Below are 20,816 nucleotides of genomic sequence, written 5' to 3'. Positions count from 1 at the left end.
AAATAAAAACTCAAAATGCTATCTTTACGCTCCTCATTCGTGCAACCACGCGTGTGCCGTAGTATTATTATACTACCTTACGAAGAGCCGCGGACTGTGTTGGGTTGTATTTCTTCTTTCCCATCCTTTTGGTCATATGGCAGCTTCTCAAGGAGACGAAATCTTCTTATCTTATCCTATCCTATCCTATCCCATGCCGGGTTTTTTGGTATATATGTACATACATACATACAGTTTCTCTGCGCTCTCTTTAGATATCTTCTTCTGGAAAGTCTAGTGTGTCGGGAATACGCTCAGACATATTACTCCGTGCGTACAGTACCAACTCGCAAGGAAAGGCTAAAGCGAAGGTCGAGTGAGTTATCGGCCTCTCATCAGATACCAGGCTCCAGCTGTGTCTTTCTGAAAAAGGTATGGAAATTAAAGAATCCAGTGGACCAGCTCAGCGGGGAGTGCAACAGCCATCATCCCTACGTTTGAATCCTGGCCAGTGCCTCATGACCGATGGATCTTGATCTCATTGACAAGTTGTTGCCGGTCTATTCTATGATATCTCATCATGGCCATGTCTTTTTGCTTCGGATACAGATTTCCCGTCGCTCTGATTTTCATACGGTCCCAATGCACGGGTTTCCGTGTGTGTCATCGTCCTGTCCTTGACCTTTTTGGGCTTTTTTCATCGGTGCCGGCATCGTCATGTCATGCGGAAAAAGTAGATGTATGCGAATTTCTTCATTTCGTCCACGTCCACCGCCTTGACGACCTTCTCGTCATTGAAAAGTACCCACTGTCTTTCCTTACCTTCGCCTGGAATCGCCTTCCGAATGAATGCTACATAATGACCGGCGTGAATGCTGGCACCTTTATGGCAGACAATACTCTGGAGTTCAAACTTGGCGGGTAGCTGATCACTGCCGGGCAGCGCCTTTGGTTGACTGGGAGCGGTAGGCACATCATCACTGAAATCTCCTTGGTCATCTGGGTGGCTGAAAACCCAGTCTAGAGCTCGGTTGACATCCCCATTGCATTCTCGTAAAGCTTTCCGCGCCTGTGGCACACTAATCCCCATATCCCCAAGCTGAGCAATCTTGTCAGCATCGTCGCCTGAAACACCACCACCGCCACTGCCAATATTTAAAGGTTCGTCGATGTCGGGGTCATCCATATGCGAAAACAGCCAATTCATGGCTGCCTCGGCGTCTGCGTTGCCCGTGGCGTGTAGTGCTTTTTCGCATCGTACTAGAGGAAATCCCATTGACGCAAGTTGCTCGAGGGCTGCCTCGTTCGGGACGAATGCGACCGAAGACAATTTAGTCTGTCCCACGTCTGCATCTTCAGGCAATTCCTCTTCGCCGGGTTGCAATCCCTCAGATTTGTACGTACTCAAGTCGAACGGTTCATCTGGCACCTGAACAGGGACATCGAGTTTGGTAGGCACCCAATTGATGATTTCGAAGCGAAGAGGATTAATTACAAGATTGCGAGGGAACGTCTTGAACTTGGATGACTTCGAAAATCCAGCCTTTGAGCCACAAGCAGGGCAGGTCAATTCCACGGAAGTGGAAGCCGTGAAGATGTTTAGGCATTCCTTGAGTGAAACAGGCTCGAATTCGGCACCCTTCACTGTATCTGCTGTTCCACCGTCACCGTTGACTGCCGGTTTCCTCCGGACCGGCACAGGAATGGAGATATTGTCTTGCTCATCAGTCCTATATCGCACTCGCTTGCAGTTCAGGCACTGCAAGCGTTGCTCCAGTGCGAAGCGAAATGACTGAACAGGGTCTTCTGAAGGACGAGAGCCGTTGGAGATGTTGATGAGCTTGAAGAGATGGAGCAGCAATTCAAAGGCATCTTGTTGTCTCATGGTCGAGAACTCCTCGTGTCCTCGTCCGATTAAATGTTTGAACATGGCAGGGGAGAGACCCTTCTGATGTGGCACTTCTGGGTTGTCGGAAGCGGAATGAACGTTGTTTTCGGGGCGAGAATAGCGGCCGGAGAGTATACCGTCGGCGAGCTTCCGCAGTTGCGTCTCTAAGTCTTCGGCAGGGAGCTCAGTGGCTGGAGGTGGCTCTTCAGGGTGGTAATATCGCTGTTGAAAATCTGGTAATGCGAACAAGCATTGGACAGTGCTTGCAAGGTAGCAACTGTTGCCGATATTCTTCAGACCTGTAAAACCCGGGCCGAAGAGTGGAGATAGCTCCTTACCATCCTCCGTTGTCATGGAGAAGTCCCATTTCAGATTCTGCTCGACCTGCATCTCCATCAGACTCTTTTCGGTTTTTTCCCGTTCAGCGATGTTGATGCCCCAGTGAGCAAGATGTTTGGCGAGCTCAATGTCGACTCGTTCCTCATTACACTGGTAGCAATAGACGTCGGCACTACCTTCTGGAGTGATGGAACCGAGCTTGACGGCTACAGCATGACCAGTCTCCGTTGCATGACCCAGACCGTGGGAGTTGCCACCAATGCCACCAAACTGTGCACGACCACATCCCAGGTTGCCACATTCCAGGCAGAGCCACAGGTTCTCCTTCAAATTGCACATGGAACATGAGCCCAGGTTTTGTGATTCGATTTTTCGCCTAGGTTTTTGCTTTAGACAGAGTGTATGTTCACATGGCGTAAACTCTTGCTCCCATGCCTTGACTTCTTCCGATTTGGCAAAGGTCATGGCCTTCATGACTCCGTCCACAACTGAAGGAAGATTGCCCGAGTTCTTATTCACATCTTGCATTTGGCAGGCATAGCACTTGACTCTTGTGACTGTATCATATTTGTCCTCCTCTGTCTCGGCGGCGATGGCGAGTTTGGTAAGCTTTGGAGGGGGTTCGTCTCTTTGGACCTGTTTCCGGGTTCGTTTGATGTTTAGCACCAGTGGATGGTCTGTAGATGAGTAGTGCATCTGAGAGTGATTGCGATCGCCAGCGCAGCCACCATTGAAGCAATGCAGGCAGACGTCGAGGCCAGCTTCATCGTCTATGGAATCGAAACACTGGGTGCAGTCTTCGCGGTAGACACTCTGGTTAGGTCTTGGGGGGTGGAGAGTGTCTAGATGAGCATGCCGACACTCCATTATGGCTGTGGAGGAGAAAAGAGAGTATGCAAGGCAGGATACGAAGGTTGACAAAAGAAAAGGACGATGAAGTGGAAAGGCAAAATCCATAGGAGCAGCCCGCATTTGAAGTGACAATGACGAGGCTGTGTCTACCTAGCCGCAAGGCTGGCGTAGTACTCTATCGTACTAATTGGCCAGTGCCCGCAGGTGCTTATTACCGTAAACTCCAGCCTAGTTTGACCCAGACGTCGCCCCTCGATTCCAGTCCGTGTTACCAAACACCACAGCTTTGTTGTTTCATATCCCACATATTGCTTCTTGAGAAGGTGAGTGATGCGATTCATGGTGACCTTCTCGAGAATATGCTGCGAGGGTATTCCAAACTTGCTTCGTCGAGCAAATATTTGATCTCTTGATGGACTACGTTGGGCGGTGCGTGATCCTGAACTGAGGCTCTGTCAACTTCGTTCAAGACATGCGCCATGGCCCTTTTGCAGAACGAAGAGTGAGTTGACCCAGTTGTGTCTTCCTAGCCCTTCCGGAACTCCATGGTCAGATCCCATGAACCCGAGATTCGCTGACCCAGAACCCCAGCTTTGCCATCTGGTATCTGCGCACATCTTTTCTAGCAAGTGCCAAAGATGGCACTGCAGAGCGACTCATCAATGTTAATTCATCAATCTTAAACACTCCTGGATTTCGTGCAGCAGGCTGGTCGGCTGATCCTGTTCACCGGACATACTCTCCACCCATTCCGACGTCCATCAACAGCGAGTATCTCAAGGAAGGTGCCGACCTCCAGCAAATAAACTCACAAGCTGATGAAGAGGACGAGGGTGGCCTCGTCACTGGTAGAACCAGCAACGACACCATTGGTCCTGGCTTGAACGTCAGGCGGAGGAGAAAGAAGGAGCATGTCGAGGACGATGATAGTAGCGATCTCACCGACGAGTCAGACGAGGAGGCTGACGGTGGGCAACGGGCCGCACAGCAAATTCGCTTTGCAAAGATGCCCTCCCGTCATCGAGCTGACTCTTCTCCAATCCGGGGTTCAGATGTAGAGGGGGGAAGGACGTCGCCGTTGAAAGCTCCTAACGACAACCGACGCCGAACTGGGTCTCTCGGTGCTGTTGAAGCTGTCAAAGCTCGCGCCAGGCGCGACACCACCACGAGCAGCGACATGTCCTCTGAAAACGAAGTCGATCCCGCCTACTTCCAGCGCCGTCAAGTCTATGCAGGCCAAAGGTCCAAATCTGTGCCCATCTCCAATAACGGACAAATAAGGGTTGGAGCAGAGCCCGGTCAACTAGGAGATGTGCAGGAGGACTCTGATGCTGAATCTCTTGGATCTGCAATGTCTTCAGAGCTGGGCGACACCATGGACTCAGCATCCCTACTCAATACTATGGAAGACACGAATCTTACATCTACACCACCAACGCTCGGCAGTCTGACCGGCTCGGGGCCTCGTTCATCTCAACCAGAATCGCCAAGAAGACAGCGAACGTTGCCGATCTTGCATGAGCTACCACCTCCTCGACCTATTAGTATGATCCAGCCCAAGAGCTTACTTACTGAGGCCCTTGGTGCCCAGAAAAAGGGTCCGAGCAACCCAATACAGGCATTTGCTGGTCTCTCTGGCAAAGGCACCCCGAATCCACTCTGGATCAAGATATACACGCCTTTTGCCAATGACACCGATGAGCCTTTTGAGATGCCACTGGCACGGACGTCTAAAGACGGCAGTCTGATCATTGTCGCCGAAGCGATCGGTCACGCCCTGTGGAGATACGGAGAAGAAAAGCGGGAGCCGGCTCTTACGCCCGAACAGCTTGATGTCAACCAATGGACATTGCGGATGGTGGAAGAGGGAGAGGTGGATGATGATTTCCCACCGCTCGTTCGTACGAGGCCTGTGACCGACTTCACCTACAACAACAACAGAGGCGGAAGAGGTCGTGCAAGAGATCGCCCATTCGATGACTTTGCACTTGTGGAAGCTTCCCCTGCACAGCATGAAGCGAACAAGAAAGAAACGCCTCAGTTTATACCAGAAGCTGCGGCGGAAGCTGGTCCTGTCGTCGCGCTAGACGGAGCCACACCACAATCTCAACCACCACCACCACCACCACCGCCTCCTGTGTCAAAAGCGCCACCATCGCGAACCAACATACTCTTGGCTGGACAACCATTCACCTCGGCACTCAGCAACACGTCCTTGACACCGGCAGATCTCCCTGCGCCAGCGGCACCGCAAGCCACGCCGCGCATGGGGGCGACGAAGACCATCAGGATACGGTATTTGAACCTCGAGATGACCGCGCAGACAATGACCATGGAGATCTCCACGGATGGCTACATTGCGGAGATCCTGGACCATGTCTGCAAGAGATGGAACCTGGAGAAGGCTGGGTTTGTCCTAAAAGTGGCCGGTACAAATACTGTGGCGCCACTGGATCGTACCGTAGAAGCCCTGGGCTCACGATCCGAGCTAGATCTGGTGCGTCGAAGGTTTGGAGCTGGTGTTAGTTTGACGGGCTCACCAGGCAGTTCGTCGCCCAACGCACCCCTCTTGTTGGATATCCAAGGCCCCAAGAAGGGCAAGAGAGGCCAGCCCCTCCATCCCCTGGCACAGAAGCAGGACCTCTTGTCAACTGCCAGCAACTTCAAGAAATACTATGTCACGCGGAAACAGCTGGGTGGCTTTGCACAAGGGAGTCAGAGGGTGCTTGTGTTTGATGGCGACATCATTCATGTCATGCCGGCCGACAACAGCTCCAATGCCAAATTCAGCTCGATTGCATTCAACGATATCTTGAAGTGCAAGGTCAGCTCCAAGCACCCCAAGCTTGTTCGAATTGTGGTGCGGCGAATTAATGAATCGAAACGATACGATTTTGAGGCGCGGACAGCCGGGGAGGCACAGGAAATTGTCGACGAGGTAACGCGGGAAATGAGGTTGGCGCGGGCATGATGAAAGGGCCTTGCTATTCACCTACGTAGCCAGGGGGAACGTACACGGGATGCTATGCGCCTATTCCTGTTCAAACGACGGCTTGAATATATAACGACTGCGTTGCCCTCGCCCTGCTCTAGGAACCGAGTCCCTACAAGTACATCAGTTGGACCATCTCACCCGGAGATAGCGGCGTAGGCAGCCCGGCAAGCGTCGGCTGGGTTGGCTTAGGTGGCCTACGTCAGGAGGGGTTGTTCAGGGTTGTTCCAGCACTAGTGGACAGTGACATACGTGGCTGAGGGCGACGAGGTGAGTGGACAGTAAAGAAGGGCACTGAGGGGAGTCTACGACTCTACCTACGGCTACTTGACAAGCTGCAGTACCTATGTACCTCGCTATCTACGAGAGTAACTAGGCGATTGTTAGGCGGTCACTTTCCCCGCGTCTTTCAACACCCGCCTGTCGCTCCCTCCTGCTCCTCTTGCTGCTACCAGCCCGGCATTGGCCCCTCCTCACTGGTGCCCTCGTCGCCAATAATATCGTCAACCGCCCTGCGCTCTCTTTACCTAAACCACTCCTAGTGACAAGCACACTCGCAGAGCCCTCCTCCAGCTCTGCAGAGAGGGACACGGAGAGTTCAAAGATCCCGTCTCTCAGCTTTCAGCGTTGCAGCTCCGCCCTGAGTTTTGACTTCTTGTCTGCGTGTGATACACAGCTTGTCACTCTAGCTCTATTGCCCTTCCCTCTTCCCTGAATAAGGAAAACAAGAAAAGAGGGACACTGCTGCTATCTCAGTTCCGACTGACCTTGCTGTCGCGCTCGCCACCTTCCCTTTGGTCCTCAATTGGAGCTTATCGGTGTGCATTGCAGCTTCCCAGCGGCCAGCCCATTATCCGACCGAATAATCGAGCAAACCGCGTGGGTTGATCCTGGTCTCTATCTCGCCCTGCTGCGAGCTGCGAGCTGCGGCTGTTGCTACCCCTCCCCACCTCTCTCAATCCATTGCCCTCCCTCACCTAATTCCACGTTCCACGTTGTGACTCGGTGGGCAGTCCAACAGACCTCCGAGCTCCCTTCCATCATCCTATTGTTAGCATTCCAGCCTTTGGGAACGTGCGCTTCCCTGCGTCACCCAAATGCCGACCTTTGGAGGTCTGCTCAAGAAAAAGAAGACCAAAGAGTCTTCTGACGACAAGTCCGCTCAATCAGGCGGCGGCAATTATCAGCCCATTCAATACAAGTCTTCACAAAAGACCGACACCTCATCGCCTGTCTCCTCCAGGATCACAGGCGCCTCCGATGCCCCCTCCCAGGCCACCACGGCTGTGACAACCACCTCCACTCCAGAGCCTCATGCCAAGTCGGTCGAAAGCAACGGCGGTGTCGACATGAACGTTGCCCCTGTCGCCAGCCCTACCGGGGGCGTGGTGGAATCCAAGCCTGTGCAAAGACAAACAAAGGGCAAATACACCCTCTCAGACTTCGCCATTCAGAGGACGCTGGGGACGGGCTCGTTTGGGCGGGTGCACCTGGTGCAGTCAAAACACAATCAACGCTTCTATGCCATTAAAGTCCTGAAGAAGGCCCAAGTAGTCAAGATGAAGCAGATCGAGCATACCAACGACGAGAGACGTATGCTGCAACGGGTCAAGCACCCTTTCCTCATCACCCTCTGGGGCACCTTCCAGGACTCCAAAAACCTGTACATGGTCATGGACTTTATTGAAGGTGGAGAGCTTTTCAGCCTCCTTCGAAAGTCTCAGGTAATGCCCTGTCCTTTGCTTGTCCAGCGCCACCTGACGTTGACCTTCCGTGATAGCGCTTCCCCAATCCAGTAGCCAAGTTCTATGCCGCCGAAGTCACCTTGGCACTCGAATATCTGCACGGACAGAACATCATCTACCGCGACCTGAAGCCAGAAAACCTTCTATTGGACAGACATGGCCATGTCAAGATCACCGACTTTGGTTTTGCCAAAGAAGTGCCCGACATTACGTGGACTCTTTGTGGCACCCCCGACTACCTGGCTCCGGAAGTCGTGGCTTCAAAGGGGTACAATAAGTCGGTGGACTGGTAAGGGCGTCGCCACCGTGTTTGTAGTTCTCACACTGAGGTTTTTCTAGGTGGTCCCTAGGGATCTTGATTTTCGAAATGCTGTGTGGGTTTACACCATTCTGGGATGGAGGTTCTCCCGTCAAGATTTACGAGAACATCCTCAAGGGAAGGGTCAAATATCCTCCCTACATTCATGCCGACGCCCAAGACCTTCTGGTTCAGCTGATCACAAGCGACTTGACCAAGCGACTAGGCAATTTGCATGGCGGTCCGGCAGACATCAAGAATCATCCGTGGTTTGCAGAGGTCACCTGGGAGAGGCTTTTGAAGAAAGATATTGACGCCCCGTACGTTCCACCAGTCAAGGGTGGAGCTGGTGATGCCAGTCAGTTCGACAAATATCCCGAGGAGACAGAAGAATATGGCAAGAAAGGAGAGGACCCGTATGCCGCCTTGGTGACCCGTTTGTCTGAATGCCTTGGAGCTGACATGATCTACAGGTTTGGCCATTTTTTCGTGGACTTCTAAATCTTACATCAGCACAACGAAGCACCGAAAGAGCACAGCAAGCAAAACTAGCGCGCACGAAGAAGTGGAAAGAGACAAACAGACATTGGATCATCACAGCTTGCAGGATGACTGCGAGCTTGTCTTGGTCGATGACGCGTAAGACAACAACAAAAAAGGCCCCCGGATTCGATTTGAACTGCAGCCGGAGCAGTTCTGGTATTGACGATTTTTTTTTTGATGACAGCGGGGTAAGATCCTAATGGAGGCCACCTTGACACTCTGGTGGTGAAGATGGTGTCTTTGGATTTTGCGGTTGCAGTATTTGGTGCACCACAGCGGTTGTGGTCGTGGTCGTGGTCGTGGTTTGTGGTTGTGGTTGTTGTTGTCGCTGCTGTGTATAATGATTGCAACGACGCTGCGGAAAGCTGGGATATCTATTCATGACTCCAAAAGGGCGATGTGCAGGATCGCACAAAGTGCTCAATGCACTGTATTGGGACAATATCGCGATGAGCGGCCATGGGATATGTATTTTGCATACACGCGGTTTGAGAAGTTATCCCTCCGATGCCGACAAGCAAAGCAGTTGAGCCTTGGATGAGCCTCTGATTTTTCATGCGGTAAACTCTATTTTCCTTCCTATCAACCCACCCGATCTTTCGCCTCCCCATGGTTCAATTGTCGGATTTGAGACGAGAGGACTGGAAGTCCAACGTGTGACAGTCCACAACGGGGGATTCTCACTGCCATATTGCTATCCTATTTACAGAATTTTTTTTTCTTTCAAATTTGTCTCTCCTGATATCCCTGAAACAAGGACTAATGTACAGCTGAGCTTGAGATTGAGGAGTGCGCAGGGACTTATTGATGTCGAAATCAGATTAGTCGATCTCGGAATTATAGGATCCCGGCGGTGACCGCCGATGGAAACTGATCAGACGCGCGAGGCGTTGCAACAAGGTCGGTCGGAATATGTTTTTACATTGAGGAGGGGCGTGGGCAGTTCCATAAAGGGGTGGGAGGTTGGACTTCGTAAAGGATCAGTCGTAGGGCAGCCTGGGTCTTTGGAAAGGTCTCAGGACTTTTGTTCGCTCTGTTCTCCTTGTGCTCTGGTGTCTGGTAATCTGTACAGCATGTCCAAAGAGACACCAGCGCATGGGAAGCAGGTAGTGCATTGGGCGTTGCGTGAAGATACCTCGGCCTTGAGCCGTTCGTTGTGTCCATCCACCTCGCTGTTGCCCCAAGTTTTGGGTCAACCAAGGTCTGAATGATCTGGTCATAGCTCCACAGATTCTCCTCTCCCGTTCCCCTTTGGAGGACGACAGACATGTCCCGGCAGCGACCTCACCTAGTCGGGCAGCAGCTCAAAATAGCTCCTTGCCTCCTCCTGCGCTGGAGCCACCAATCCCACCGCCAAACGAAGCACTTTCCCTCCGCAGTCCCGCCGTGTACGCCCGACTCGTCACGTTCCATGCGTCAATGTACTTCTCCATACAGGCGGTCAGGCACTTCTGCTCCGCCGAGCTTAGGCTGCTGCCCGGGCTGGGGACGCATTTTTCAAAGCAGTTTATGTTGACGTTGGAGATTAATTGCTTTGCGTTGGCGACGTTGGACTGTTCGATTATGGCGGCTTGGAGGCGTTGAAGTGTCACCCCCTGCGTCGGCGTCGTCGTTGTTGCGGTGGTGTCGCTGGGGGATGTGAAGGAGGAGGACGATGACAGAGAGTTTGAGATGGATGTGGATGAAGAGTCGGAAGAGGTTGACGATGATGCGGCGGAAGAGTTGTCTTTGGACGAGCCGCCGCCGAAGAAGCCTCCGAAGGCCATTGTGTTATGACACTCTGACTGTGTAGGTTACTAGCTAGTAGGGAGCTTTGATTTTTGGTAGTCTTGAGTTGAGGGGAGCTCTGGAAATATCGGAGGACTTGCTTGGTCGTTGTTTCCGTCAAGTAAAAAGACCCTCACAGGCAAATGTCCATTCCGTTAGTTTAGTTGGGCTCATCAGGGCAGGTCTGCCGGTAAGCCCATTAATTAGAGCCATTGGAGCCATCATGCCCGCCTATAACAATTGGTGGAGGTCATTAGTATTGGCAGGGGGCATCACCAAACTGTTTGTGGTTCTCCACACGGCCCAATTCACCTGCGTCGAATAGTCTGGCGAAACTGAACACCTTTACGGTAGTTCGACTACTACCACTTCACTTTTCTGCGACCTTAAGGGGTTTGCGACACTTTCGCGCACAGCTGTGTGTGCCTTGCCATGAAGTCTCGGTGATATTTTCTTTTCTTACCGCTATTGCGAAATTTCTGAGCATTAGACAGCCTTTGTACCCCGTACAAGATGTGGCCGTCCAATGTCTGGTCCTCATTATGGCTGCTGGCGGCATGCGCAGTTGGCACGCGAGCGGCTGTAGAGGCAGACCCAGAGATGAAGAGTGTCCCTGTAGGTCCTGACATCAACGCATCTTTCCACTGCTTCTGTCTGGGCCACTGGCTAATTTTCTCGTCAGCTGAGAACACACAGTCTCGCACCTCCATACCTCGACTCGGACATGTCCAGTCGATGGTTTGACTTTGGCGGCGACACAATCATCCGCGCCGACCAGTACATACGACTCGCCTCCGACATGCCCTCACAGTCAGGTTGGATCTTCTCCCGAATACCGCTGACGGCGACGAACTGGGAAGTCGAGTTCGAGTTCGCAATCCATGGCAAGGGCCATTTACACGGAGACGGGTTTGCAATGTGGATCACAAAGGAGAGGGCGCAGCCTGGTCCCGTGTTCGGGCATGCGGATCGGTTTGAGGGGTTGGGGATTTTCTTCGACACCTACAAGAACAACAGACCTGGGGTAGTGTTTCCCTATGTGATGGGGATGATGGGAGATGGAAAGACTTCATACGATGCGGCGAATGACGGGAAGGCGAACGAAATTGGTGGTTGCTCGGTAAGAGATGAGCATTTCAGCGGTGATATGGGGAGAAAATACTAGGATGATGAGGCTGACCAAGGGTCCCAATAGGCTCGAGGATTGCGCGGTGCTTCCATCCCCACCAAAGCAAAGTTGACCTATTTCCAAGACAAATCGCTCACACTCCAGCTACAGTACAAAGCGACCGATGCGTGGATTGATTGCTTCTCCATTACTCCTACAGACCAACAACCATTGAAGATGCCCAACACAGCATATCTGGGATTCAGCGCGCACACGGGTGAACTGTCGGACAACTTTGACATTATCAGCGTGGAAACACGGAATCTGTACAATCCGGTGGCGGCAAACTCTGGGAGAGACAGGGCGGCGCAGGCGCGGGCCAGTGGCAGAGGGAGGAGTTCCAAGCAACAGGGTGGTGGCTGGGGATGGTTCTTCTTCAAAGTGCTGCTGTTTGCCGGCGTGGCCGGTGGTGGGTATGTTGGATATAAGAAGTACAAGGAGAAGCAGCGGTATGAGGGGTTCAAGGGATTTTAGCTAGGTAAGGTCGGAGGAGTTTAGGGTGGCATGGGTAGGTCTTTTGACTCGTGCATGTACAATGATCAATTACTTGAAGGATTGTCCACAGCCTTGTTCGTCGGTTCTTCGAATACGCCATAAGTATAAGGCCGATCTGCCAAGGCTGAGCCCTAGACCCGGCACGTGATGTAGGCACAACTGGGTACTGGGTAAATTCAAAGTTCCCCACTAGTTTCACAAAAGGCGCTAGTGGCATGGAGCATGTGACCTGTGATCTGCCCGGCGCGGCATTCAGAACAAAAAGCAAACCCAACATGCCACAGCCAATCAACGCCACGCAACAGTGCCTTGTTATGACTGCGTGATTTCAAGCTCGTCTTTTTCCTGATTTTCACAGCGACCTTTTCGCAGTCTGAAATCAACCTTCGGATCCAGGATCAACGATCACCGCCAAGCCCCCAGTCCCTGACCTGATCTTGCTGTCACTCCCCGTCGAGCCCGTGTCGCGCTGCCTTCCTGCCCTTTCGCTTATAATCCTCGCTCCCTCCTACCGATTTTCTTCCCCTTTCTTCTTTTCCCCTCGCTTTTCCCGCCTGCTTTTTAACCATCTCCTTTCACCACTTGGTCGTTTGTTCCGCATTCATCAACCTCATCAACCAACCATCAATAACTTGGCAATTGCACACCACTTCATCTTCTTTACACTTCTGCAAACATGACTGGACGTAAGTTGACACCTCTCTGCATCGATTGATGAGATTATTTGAGTTGTCGCCGTCACATCACCTTGTCGTTGCTTCAAGCTGCACCCCGGAGCTGTTGCACGCCCACCCCCACCAACTGAATCAAAACATTGATGATTGCAACAACATTCCCTCCTACAGCAATATAACTAACAGCTTCTTCTATAGGCGGCAAAGGCGGAAAGGGCCTCGGAAAGGGTGGTGCCAAGCGTCACCGAAAGATTCTTCGCGACAACATCCAAGGTATCACCAAGCCTGCCATCCGACGTCTCGCCCGTCGTGGCGGTGTCAAGCGTATCTCGGCCATGATATACGAAGAGACCCGTGGTGTCCTCAAGTCCTTCCTCGAGTCCGTCATTCGTGACGCTGTCACCTACACCGAACACGCGAAGAGAAAGACCGTTACTTCTCTTGGTAAGTCGAGACTGAGATCCATGCTGTATGTGACCAAGGACTAACCCAGAGCACAGACGTCGTGTATGCCCTCAAGCGACAAGGCAGAACCCTCTACGGTTTCGGTGGTTAGACTTCCTACTGCAGTCGATACCTAGAAAATCGCGGACGCAAGTGACATGGCAATGGGTTAAGGTGGTTATGGATGATGAAACAAGGCGCACGGGTCTGGCTGTATTACAAAACGATTGACGTTGGCTTTATTTTCTCTATCGCAAGGGGTTTTAAGAGAACTTTGTCTCCTGCTCTGCAAAGACGCCGCAGTGCTCGAGCTGGATTTTGTATCCTTTCGAGTGGACCTATTACAGAAGACAAGTAGTCATCAATTGTAACACAATCGAACAATTGAGTTGATTTGAGCTGAAAGTGATTCTCTGCAACATTGCCTTCGGGTTTCGTTGTTCCCTAATTCCAGGCGGTGATGTGTTCTGCTGACAGTGCGGCAACTGTCACGGCTTCAGCTCGGTCTATGGTCTATCTCACGCATCCCAGCGTAACCCTCGTAACCCTCGTAACCCTCCCTGTAAGTTGGGAACGAAGAGACAGTCACGGCGGCGAATGATTGCAACAGGCCCCAGTGCAGAGGACCGAGTATTATACTCGGTATGGATTCTACTACAAGTACTACGAGTATGAGGCAGCAAGGGCTGGTGTAGCTGGAGAGTGTGGCTGAAGGCTGCCCGAGTGGGCGCCTAACCAGAGGCAGCCGTCGTTTGTTTCTAGGCCGCCAACAATCTTAGTGGGAATCCGAGCGGCGAGTGTGTGGCGAAAATTGGCTGATGCGCCGAATCCCAGGCACCAGGATTTCCACCCTCCCGATATACTCGGATTCACCCCGCTCCAGCCCGCTCAGACTTCTCGGCCCTATGCATGATCAGTTCAGCACTACCTCGTACTCCGTAACGACTTCGACTCTCCTCGAACGATGCATCACTTTTAGCCTCGTCGCATGCAATAGACTGGAACATGCGCCGTCAAAGCACTCGATAACTTCGAATCCTCTCTATCCACCCGCCGACCGTCAGACCGACAAACTCGCACATCACCATGTTTCAGCGGCGTGGCACCTATCTTCAGCGCCTGTCCAAGCTCTACTCGGACACTAAGCAGTCGTATGAAAGCGCCAAAGTCACTCCGGCCGCTGCAAATGTCACCGACCTGCCCGAGCTGAGGGACTTGAGGCGTGATTTTCAGATTCAGCAGGACAGGTTGCTGGCATGGGGCATGCACTGGACCGACGTCGGTGCTCCCTATTCCGCCCAGGGTGATGTCGACATTGACAAGAAAATCGACCAGGCCGGTTTGGGCGAGGTGGTGGCCAGCGTCATGTCCGAGATTAAGAGACTTCTGGAGGAAAGCGGCCGGCTTGAACATCCTGAACGGTACGAAATGAAGAAGTCGGCACGAGGCCCTGGTTCGAGTCCGGTAGCCCCGCGAAGGGACTGGACCAGTCACGAGGTCATGACTGGACGCGCCCTGCTTGAGCAGCTGACTACCTGCATTGACGTCCTCTACAGCCTGGAGGAATCAAGGAGGGCCGACGAGAAGGGTGGTGATGCCAAACGGATGAAGCATGCCCATGCGTCTCTTGCTGCTGATGGCACTGACTATGGCCCGCTTTATGACCACCCGCTGCACATCGACTTCAACGGTCTCGAGTTCAGCACGTACTCACCCCAAGCAGCTGATCCCCCACCGTATGATCCCGCCGAAGGCTCGGTAATATCAAGAGAGTGGTCGATCGCCTATTTTCGCCAGGCTGCCTGCCCCGTCCTCGTCGACTTTCTCAGGGCCGACTGTCCACCATATGTTGTCGGGAGCGCCGAGGATGTCTTCGAGCTCCATGAACTTGGCGAGAAGCTTTGCAAAGATCGATCTTTGTCGTGGTGTGGACACCTGAGACTTCTCGGGTTTACTGTCGACCCCAATGGACCGCGCTGTGCGATGGTCTATGCCTTGCCCGAGGGACACGACCACAAAACTTTACAGCAACACCGGACTCTTGCATCCGTCTTGATCACAAGCAACAATCAAGAAGGGTCGTCGCCGGCCCTCGAAGATCGCTTCCGACTGGCATACAATCTCGCTTTGTCGATCATGGGCTATTTCGCCCAGGGCGAAACTCATCAGTACATCAACAGCAGCAACATCCTTCTAATCGGCAGCAGAGAGCATATGCATCGCTCCCACCTGTCGAAAGAACTGAGATATCCCTATTTACTACAGTCTTGCCAGGACTTTCTCTCACGCTTGCAAGCCGAGGAGTCTTTCGCAGCAACCATCTACCGCCACCCTGACCACGACATTCACGCTTCTGAGGTTGTTCCTGCGTATGACATCTACAGCCTCGGCCTGCTTCTGTTGGAGATTGGTTTGTGGATTCCACTACAGAAATTGTGGAAACCAAAGTATGACCGCCGACTCTTCATGGAAAGAGTCCAGCGGATCTACGTACATAAGCTGGCTTCAAAGTGTGGAAGCAAGTACATGCGGGTTGTTCAAAAATGTTTGCAAGCGCCCACGGAATTGCAATACAGGAACAACTATGAGGATGCTGGAGCATTCCTGCTTCAGGTCGCCAAGGATCTGCTACAATGTTGCGCTCTTGATGAAGAAGGCCCACCTCCAATCTCTGACATCGAGATCTTCGAGCTCATCATCATTGAGCAAATGTGCAAAGCCGAAGCTAAAGCAGCCGAAGAGGAGAAAATGCCACCGAAACTGGCTGACGACGTCAAGCCCGAACTCCCTAAAAGAGCGAACTCTAAGCGGAAAGCTGAAGCAATTCAGCATTTGACGCAGCCAACGGAGAAACCTCTGCGGAAATGGAGTGACGTGGATATTCCCCAAGCAGACTTGGACCAATGGAATACCATGGTGATGCCAAAGCTAGGCAAGATGTTGGAGACTGCTCTAAAGGATTCTCCCGAATCGTCCTGCAGCCTCAGCCTGATGATGTTCGGCAGTGCCCCCGAGAATGCCAAGACCACCATTTGCATTCAATGCGCACAGATCAACAAGGTCCGTGACGTGCTGAGGAAGAAGTTTAGACCCAAGAAGGGGTGGGGCGTTGTCCTTCTCAATGGCGAAGTCCGAAGAAGCGGCACTGGTAGAAGGAGAAAGCCGAGGCGATCGGGGTATGGTTCCAGTTGTTCGAAATATAGAGGTCCCAAATCCATGGCTCGAAGACCTCTGGAACAAAAGTATCAGGAACGACCCACTAGCGGTGCCAGCATTGGAGCCTTCAAGGATGCCGAACATCTACCCCCTGTCTCCTTTGGAGGCACCATCCTGGTCGACGGCGAACCCTACGGAATGACGGTGCACCATATGCTCGACCTTCCCAGCGATGACGAAGAGGATGAAGACGACGATATTGATACCGTTCGACGCAGTGAACAGCAGCAGCAGCAACAGCAAGCACGAAGAGCTGCCGCACCACGTAAAATGCCTGGACAATTTGACACTTCAGCCGATGTACGTTTCATGCAATCAGAGGAAGACCTTTCGCGGTTTTCCGATCTTGCCATTTCTGACGAGGACTTTGAGAACAACAGTGATGATGACGACGACCAAAGCGACGCCAGCACTATCCGACCAGACTATGCCATCATGGATGCAGACGGCAACGAGTTCTGGTTCCTCGAAGACAGCCCTCCCGAACTCGATGACGATGACGGATCCGACGCATCTTCGTCTGATGAAGCAGACGCAGACGACGCGGCCTCCATCGGCGACAAAACGGGAATCGCACCCTATTCTGATGATGATCTATGTGTGACTCAACCTGCCATCGACGATGTGGACGACGACTTCTTTCCTAGCGAGGAAGATCGCGACGATGACCACCTCGCGAGCCATGCGTTCGGATACGTCTTTGCGAGTAGCGGCATTCGACGCGTGGTAAGAGGGGAAATGAAGCATGAAGTTGACTGGGCGCTGATTCGGATCCATGAGGATCGCTTGAAGGTCGAGAATGCAATAACTTCGCAGCAGAAGGGTACAACCATTCCGCCAACGACATCCTCGACACGCCAAGGATCTAGGACTTCTCCCCAAAAGGGTGATCCAATCCCTGTCCTCACCACGATAACACCCCTGTCTTCCCTCTCCGGGCTACGAGTACACTGCCGTGGTCGTTCATCCGGCTTCCGACGTGGACGCATCTCACAGGCCATGTCGCTGGTGAAGATGCACGGCCGGCAATCCTTCTCTGTGAGTTGGTGTGTAGAAGGAGGCTTCGGCATCCCGGGAGACAGCGGCGCATGGGTTTATGATCCTACCTCGGGGGGGCTATGCGGCCATGTCTTGGCATGGGGCGAGAAGAGCAAGACAGCGTATATTGCGCCTATGGAGGTGTTGTTTGAGGACATCAAGGGACGGCTTGGTGCCCGGTGCGTGGAGTTGCCAGTGCCTGAGGGGGTGAAGAGGAGGCAGGTGAGAGAGGACGAGGGCATCGGGATGGGCACGACGCATACAAGCGGTGGCGACCAGGACGATGTGGCTGCCAAGTTAAGGGACATGAGGCTTGACAGCAACACCAATGCCGCCGCCGCCGCGTCCGGGTCTGGCTCTACTTCTGCCCCTGGTGCACCAGGCGGAGCGGGCAAGACAAAGCAGGTCGTCGGCGTCCGGCCGCTGGTCATGGCTGGCGCAGTCTCTTGATTGGCTCTTTGTCGTCGTTTCTATCATCCCTCGGTGTCATCTTCAGCCTTTGCGTATATTAGCACCAGGAAGTACTTTTAGGAACTTTGCACTCCATGTGGGTGTTGCTTAGCGCAATTAAGAGTCCCAAGATACTTGCTAGGCGCCTATCTTTCTGGTGCCCCACGGTTTTGAATGGGTTTCCGGGAATCTGGCGTCTCGTACTGCTGGTCTACACTACCTAGACTATGGAGCATGATTTAATCAGCAATTATCTAGGAGTATGGAACAGTCGCGTATCGCCAGTGCGAGTCGATGGTGGTCCTCTTATGGATCATACATAGAGGCGCAGGTCTTTGTTCTCTACAGAAGCGACGGGTGGCATGGACCACGGTGGACGATACCAGATCGCAGGTCATAGCCTTACAGGGCTATTACAGCCACTCCGGCTCGTCCGAGCCAGGCATGCACGACCCGTGCTCAAAGTCGAAGACGACACCTCGATGGTCGCCGTCACCGGTCTTGACTCTCACAATCCTCCGCCAGTCGAGGTAGCTGGCCACTTCGCCTGCCTTGCCGCCCCACCTGATCGGGCCCGTAGTGAATCGCGCCGGATCCCAAAGCTGTCTTGGCCCATCCCCCTTGGCGACCGTGGTGGCCTGCATGGTGAGCTTCATCAGCTCGAAGATGTCCGTGTCGTGTCTTGGCTTGAACAGGGGGTACATTGTCCGCAGCGACGCCTGGGTGTGTGGGCCGTGGAGTCCGAGGGCACGGATGTACCAGTTGTTGAACTGCGTGAGGGAGACGTCGACGTTGTAGGAGCCGCCGTCGAGGCTCCTTTGCAGGAGGGCCTGCATGATCGCCACGCCGCCCACTAGTCCGGTTCTGTGTAAGCCGGCGATGGGGCAAAGTGTCAGTCACTCCGTCACCAGGCACATTTTCTCGCTAAGAAGATGCTGGAAGTGCGAACGAACTCACTGATAGTCAGAGTTGGGCAGTAGCGGCACAATGGGCTCGTTGAGGCCGAGGAACTTGCCCTGTTCCCAGGACGCACCGGATACCTGTTTGATTGATTGATCGTATCAGTCTACTGTAGGTTTCAATAGAGACTTGGACGAAAGGAACAGGGGATGGGGAAAGCCAGTACACAGTCGCTGATCTGTTGATAACCGCACCGCGAGCTCCATTCGCCGACCCAGCCGTAGCAATTCTCCCTGCAAAACACCATTCCCCTTCCTCTCCGCCTGGCCAGCTCCTGGGCCCACCTTGGGCCGAATCCCAGTCTTTCCAGGACTCCGGGCCTGTGACCATCCACAACCACGTCGGCGTCCTTGAGGAGGGTTTCGAAGCGGGCTTTCCCTTGGGCGGTTTTCAAGTTGAGGTCGGCATCCCGCTTGCCCAGCTGGCCATCGAAAAGGGCAAATGTGGCGTCGGGTTGAGTATTTGAAGAGATACGCAAGACATCTGCCCCCAGCAGCGCCAGGACCCGCGTTATTGTGGGACCGGCAACTACTTTTGTAAGATCGAGCACTCTGATTCCTGCTAGTGGACCTTGTTGAGCTTCTGCTTTGGGCCATGGCACGGGTTGCAGTGTCTCGTGGACCTTGTAAATGTTGTACAATGGCTCTTGGATGCTGCATCTGCCGTGCAATGTGGCCGCGAACTCGTCGACAGTGAGGCAGGTCACGCCTGGTTGTCGCCATCGCTCATTGACTTCAATGTCCAGGGATACGCTGTCCCTGTTTGCAATTGTAGCTTTGTAGATGTCCTTGACCGCTCTCCGATGATCTGATCCTTGCAGGTCAAGGCGATGCTGCGGCAAATCGATCATGTCAAGGACCGGCGTGGTGTTGAGACTGCCATGCAGTTGAAAGTAGCGGCCATCAGCTGTCTTGTAACTATGAGAAAATAATCAGCACACAAACACATGTGAGCAATCAATGACCGCATTTGCTCACATGTTTGTTGCCAGGCTCCTATAGGTCTCACTTATCATGCCTTTATCGATGTGAGCTGTTCGCGCTGTCATTTCACTATCTTCGAATCCAGACCCGGCAAGTTGAAATAACATCAGAGAGAACAACATAAGAGTGGCACTATACACATCCACTTCGATACTCTCCGGTTTTGGGGTGTTATAGCGCTCTCGACAGATGGCATTTGCAAATAATCCAATACATGCCCACAACGCAGAGACGGACTCTGTCATCTTCATGGGGGTAGGCATAAATGGTTCAGTGTCTGGAGTGAAAATCACCCTTGACGCCTCTTCGGACACCACAGCGGGCATAGCAAAGTTCGTATCTCTGATCAAATGGTCCATGAGGATGCGTTTTGCCTCTTTTGCAACCGAAGAATGTGATTCACCATTTGCTTGGAGGGCGGAATCGCCGTTTGTGTTGATATTCACCATAATGCTGGCAGGAGCTCATATGCCAAAAGTTTAAATGACCGAGGATTGAGATTGATGCGAGAAGGGGCTCACTAATACTCAACTTGAATTAATGAAGCAGCAAATCATCAGAGTATTATATTGGTCGGAAGGCCGACTGAGATCAACAGACCGATTTCTGGCAGCGGGCTTCCCCTGACAGGGCATCGGCCTCGAAGCAGAAGCCATGGTGGTGCTGGCCGTCAGACCCATCGGGCCCGCAATGGCAGCGACCAAATGCTGTCAGAGTTTGGCATGGTGCGCCAGAGCAAGAGACCGTTCGTTGGCATTATGTCGATGCTGGGATTTCGTGGAGTGCTAGAACTGGTGATTGATCGCCAGTGGACTCTTGTCTGTTCGGTCCCTGCTGGGTACGTGGGAACTGTCTCGGAGTCGTCCACGTGATAATCACGTGAGCGGGTTGGAGGCTCAAGAAAAAGGGACATCGCGTCCGAGATCTCTACAATGTCCTGTCTACAACTTGCCCATCGAACGCCAGCAGGAATGCTTCACTGGCT

General features: G+C 52.9%; 8 protein-coding genes across 8 annotated transcripts; 5 read left to right on the top strand and 3 right to left on the bottom strand.

The window, feature by feature from the left end:
• Positions 1 to 694: 694 nt before the first annotated feature.
• On the bottom strand, positions 695 to 3,073 carry A1O5_11760 (ubiquitin thiolesterase; the record flags this gene model as incomplete). Its single annotated transcript, XM_007752330.1, has 1 exon — positions 695 to 3,073. The coding sequence occupies one exon, from the start codon at positions 3,071 to 3,073 to the stop codon at positions 695 to 697; it is 2,379 nt and encodes a 792-aa protein (XP_007750520.1).
• Positions 3,074 to 3,537: 464 nt separating this feature from the next.
• On the top strand, positions 3,538 to 6,029 carry A1O5_11759 (uncharacterized protein; the record flags this gene model as incomplete). Its single annotated transcript, XM_007752329.1, has 2 exons — positions 3,538 to 3,560; positions 3,650 to 6,029. The coding sequence occupies 2 exons, from the start codon at positions 3,538 to 3,540 to the stop codon at positions 6,027 to 6,029; spliced, it is 2,403 nt and encodes an 800-aa protein (XP_007750519.1).
• Positions 6,030 to 7,147: 1,118 nt separating this feature from the next.
• Positions 7,148 to 8,594, top strand: A1O5_11758 (AGC/PKA protein kinase; the record flags this gene model as incomplete). The annotated part of the gene is made up of 4 exons (XM_007752328.1): positions 7,148 to 7,774; positions 7,831 to 8,084; positions 8,135 to 8,509; positions 8,567 to 8,594. 4 exons carry the CDS (start codon positions 7,148 to 7,150, stop codon positions 8,592 to 8,594), a joined length of 1,284 nt encoding a protein of 427 aa, XP_007750518.1.
• Positions 8,595 to 9,940: 1,346 nt separating this feature from the next.
• On the bottom strand, positions 9,941 to 10,402 carry A1O5_11757 (uncharacterized protein; the record flags this gene model as incomplete). The annotated part of the gene is made up of 1 exon (XM_007752327.1): positions 9,941 to 10,402. One exon carries the CDS (start codon positions 10,400 to 10,402, stop codon positions 9,941 to 9,943), a length of 462 nt encoding a protein of 153 aa, XP_007750517.1.
• A 601-nt stretch (positions 10,403 to 11,003) lies between these two features.
• A1O5_11756 (lectin, mannose-binding 2) lies at positions 11,004 to 12,045 on the top strand (the record flags this gene model as incomplete). The annotated part of the gene is made up of 3 exons (XM_007752326.1): positions 11,004 to 11,018; positions 11,086 to 11,523; positions 11,599 to 12,045. The coding sequence occupies 3 exons, from the start codon at positions 11,004 to 11,006 to the stop codon at positions 12,043 to 12,045; spliced, it is 900 nt and encodes a 299-aa protein (XP_007750516.1).
• Positions 12,046 to 12,742: 697 nt separating this feature from the next.
• Positions 12,743 to 13,296, top strand: A1O5_11755 (histone H4; the record flags this gene model as incomplete). The annotated part of the gene is made up of 3 exons (XM_007752325.1): positions 12,743 to 12,752; positions 12,939 to 13,184; positions 13,241 to 13,296. The coding sequence occupies 3 exons, from the start codon at positions 12,743 to 12,745 to the stop codon at positions 13,294 to 13,296; spliced, it is 312 nt and encodes a 103-aa protein (XP_007750515.1).
• A 974-nt stretch (positions 13,297 to 14,270) lies between these two features.
• Positions 14,271 to 17,888, top strand: A1O5_11754 (uncharacterized protein; the record flags this gene model as incomplete). Its single annotated transcript, XM_007752324.1, has 1 exon — positions 14,271 to 17,888. The coding sequence occupies one exon, from the start codon at positions 14,271 to 14,273 to the stop codon at positions 17,886 to 17,888; it is 3,618 nt and encodes a 1,205-aa protein (XP_007750514.1).
• Positions 17,889 to 18,301: 413 nt separating this feature from the next.
• A1O5_11753 (uncharacterized protein) lies at positions 18,302 to 20,280 on the bottom strand (the record flags this gene model as incomplete). Its single annotated transcript, XM_007752323.1, has 4 exons — positions 18,302 to 18,752; positions 18,846 to 18,928; positions 19,015 to 19,765; positions 19,826 to 20,280. The coding sequence occupies 4 exons, from the start codon at positions 20,278 to 20,280 to the stop codon at positions 18,302 to 18,304; spliced, it is 1,740 nt and encodes a 579-aa protein (XP_007750513.1).
• Between the last annotated feature and the right edge of the window lie 536 nt (positions 20,281 to 20,816).

Source organism: Cladophialophora psammophila (assembly GCF_000585535.1).
Source record: "Cladophialophora psammophila CBS 110553 chromosome Unknown aczJe-supercont1.28, whole genome shotgun sequence".
In the NCBI taxonomy this organism is placed as follows: domain Eukaryota; kingdom Fungi; phylum Ascomycota; class Eurotiomycetes; order Chaetothyriales; family Herpotrichiellaceae; genus Cladophialophora; species Cladophialophora psammophila.
The sequence above is the reverse complement of the archived record's forward strand: the minus strand, read 5'-3'. Positions and strand labels throughout refer to the sequence as shown.